Below are 2,665 nucleotides of genomic sequence, written 5' to 3' on the forward strand. Positions count from 1 at the left end.
TGAATCTTTCGGGGCTATACTTATCCTCAACTTGATGTACAGTCGCGTCACACTGAAACGAGACAGGATACTACAAAGGAACTGTGATTTTAGTGCATACTTATATTACTCTTTATTCGACACACGACAACAAGACAGTGAGCAGGTAAGGACGGAAGAGAACTAGGATCTGAATATAATATAGAAAAGAAACTTGACTCTAAAAATTACACCCGGCCATAAACAAAATATATAGATGTTGAGATCGTTGTTCCCAAATCTAGCCGGTAACTAGATCGCGATCCTAGCGCCACACCTCTGTGTGATTGCTTTATCCAACAGTATATAGACGCTCAAGGGATCATCCGAGTTGGCGGCTGCCTCAACCACTCAGCACTAGCTCAAGACAGCAAACATCAGGCGATTTTGCCCCGCCACTCTCGGCTCTCAACCTTGATCATTTCACACGCCCATCTGCGTACCGTGCATGGAGGAACACAGCTGACATTGGCTCATGTCAGGCAAAAATACTGGATCATCGGCGGACGGGCTCCGGTGAAGTCTCATATTTTGCGGTATGTCGTGTGTGCTCGGCAGGGGGGGATCCGTGCTCATCAACTGATGGGCCAACTACCTCTCTCTCGGGTTACGTCGTCACGTCCGTTCACTCCCACAGGAGTTGACTATGCCGGACCGCTCACCATCAAAACCTTGGAAAGGACGAGATGCGAAGACATGCAAGGGATGGATCTGTGTGTTCGTCTGTTTCTCCACCTCCGCAATTCACCTTGAAGTAGTCAGTGACTACTCATCAAAAGGATTCATCGCAGCCTTCCGAAGATTTTCAGCGAGAAGGGGAATTGCTCAGACCATATACTCGGACTGCGGGACAACATTCATTGGAGCAGACTCCGCACTCAAGAAGATGTTCATCCAGAGTTCCCAAGAACATCAACGAATTGCTCCAATTCTACAACGTGATTGCACCAGATGGGAGTTCAACCCACCAGGCGCTCTACACATGGGGGGCAAGTGGGAGGCGGTGGTGAAATCCGTCAAGTTTCATTTGAGACGGACTATCGGGGAAACTCTACTCACGACGGAAGAACTCACAACGCTGCTTACGCACATCGAGGCCATTCTCAACTCACGGCCTTTAGAACCGCTGAGTGACGACCCTGAAGACGTCTCAGCGCTCACACCAGGTCATTTCCTCATTGGAGGTCCACTCACTACCATACCCGAGCCATATATCTCTGATTGACTTAGCAGCCTCACGACTATCTCGATGGCAACTCATCCAGCAGCGGATTCAACAATTTTGGGCACAATAGTCGGCCCATTACCTGCAACGCCAGCAGGCGATATCCAAGTGGCATCATCCCAACAACAACATCAAGGTGGGTTCCATTGTGCTGCTCACCGACGAACGATCTCCACCGTGCAAATGGCCACTCGCCAGAGTAACAGCTTTGCACCCCGGCAAGGATGGACTCACCAGGGTGGTTACCCTGAAGACCGCCACCACGACACTCACTCGGCCTAGTGCCAAGCTTGCCATATTGCCCAGTTCAACCGCATGAAGGATCAAGAGTAAGGAATCATCAACAAGGTTGCTGATGGCGGGCGGAATGTTCGAGATTCCGTTACCGTTGCGCCGCCCGATCAGATGGCAGCATCGATCGGATATCGACTCCGCATCACCGCGGTAGTTCGCGCCCGCACGAGCGCGCTCATCGCCAACGTCTTCCTCGCGATCGAGGCAATTGTGCAAATGGCCGCGCAGTGATCAGACGATGTGTGCTCTGTGCATCTTGATTGTGACTATACACATTGAAGTGCCCACCGCAGTGATTACAGCTGCTGAGATACTGCATTAACATGTAAAGCGACCACACATCCAGCTCTACTCAGGATACATCAACACGACGACTCAGGCTCACATGTGCGCGAGTGCCGACCGCCACGTGTCTCACCGGCTCACGGGCGATTCATCGAAGAGGACGGCAATTAATATAACTGCCTCGCCCACTCACGAACGATACACAAAGAGTTCTTATACAAGGACTTCTTATGCTTAGTAAAATCCGAAAGACTGCCCACCACCCTCAGGTCAGACTGTATATATCTCTTCTCATATTAAAGACGGCTCAGACTGTGGTCTGAGTTACACAAGAAATAAAGTGAATAATTAGTGAACACCTTCCACGCGCGTCCTTCTCATCCCGCTTCCATCGTCGGGATTAATCAGCGATTTCGCGAACAGTATCAATAACATTTATATAAATAAATAAATAAAAATAATTAAATTTGCTATATATTTTATATTATTTATATTAATATAAATATATATATAAATTTTGATTATTTTTATTTATTTATTTACTTAAAATAAATTAATACATACTATTAATTAAAGCCCTTTTATAATGATCTCATTAATTAATTACGATCAGCACTGAGATTTATATTATTAATCTCTCTCTAAAGGGCGAAGGAAAATGTTTAAACAGTTTCTTTGAATTTCTTTTATTATATATATTTTATATTTATATATCCATAATTAATATATATGCATATATATATACATATATATATTTATATATATATTTACATACATATATATATTTATTATATATTTATTTAATTGAATAATTTATAATCATACAGAAGCGCTTTATTATTA

At 44.6% G+C, this 2,665-nt stretch overlaps 1 protein-coding gene across 1 annotated transcript; it reads left to right on the forward strand.

Annotated features, from left to right (window-relative positions):
- The first annotated feature begins 904 nt into the window (after positions 1-904).
- LOC143895703 (uncharacterized) lies at positions 905-1,243 on the forward strand. The gene has a single exon (XM_077403016.1). The coding sequence runs from the start codon at positions 905-907 to the stop codon at positions 1,241-1,243; it is 339 nt and encodes a 112-aa protein (XP_077259142.1).
- The last annotated feature ends 1,422 nt before the right edge of the window (positions 1,244-2,665 follow it).

The sequence above is a fragment of the Temnothorax americanus genome, unplaced genomic scaffold, assembly GCF_048541705.1.
Source record: "Temnothorax americanus isolate GAGA-0224 unplaced genomic scaffold, ASM4854170v1 Scaffold166, whole genome shotgun sequence".
NCBI lineage: Eukaryota > Metazoa > Arthropoda > Insecta > Hymenoptera > Formicidae > Temnothorax > Temnothorax americanus.

What these genes read in the sequence shown, in the direction of transcription:
- LOC143895703 (XM_077403016.1), top strand. Translation starts at nt 905, where the DNA reads ATGTTCATCCAGAGTTCCCAAGAACATCAACGAATTGCTCCAATTCTA.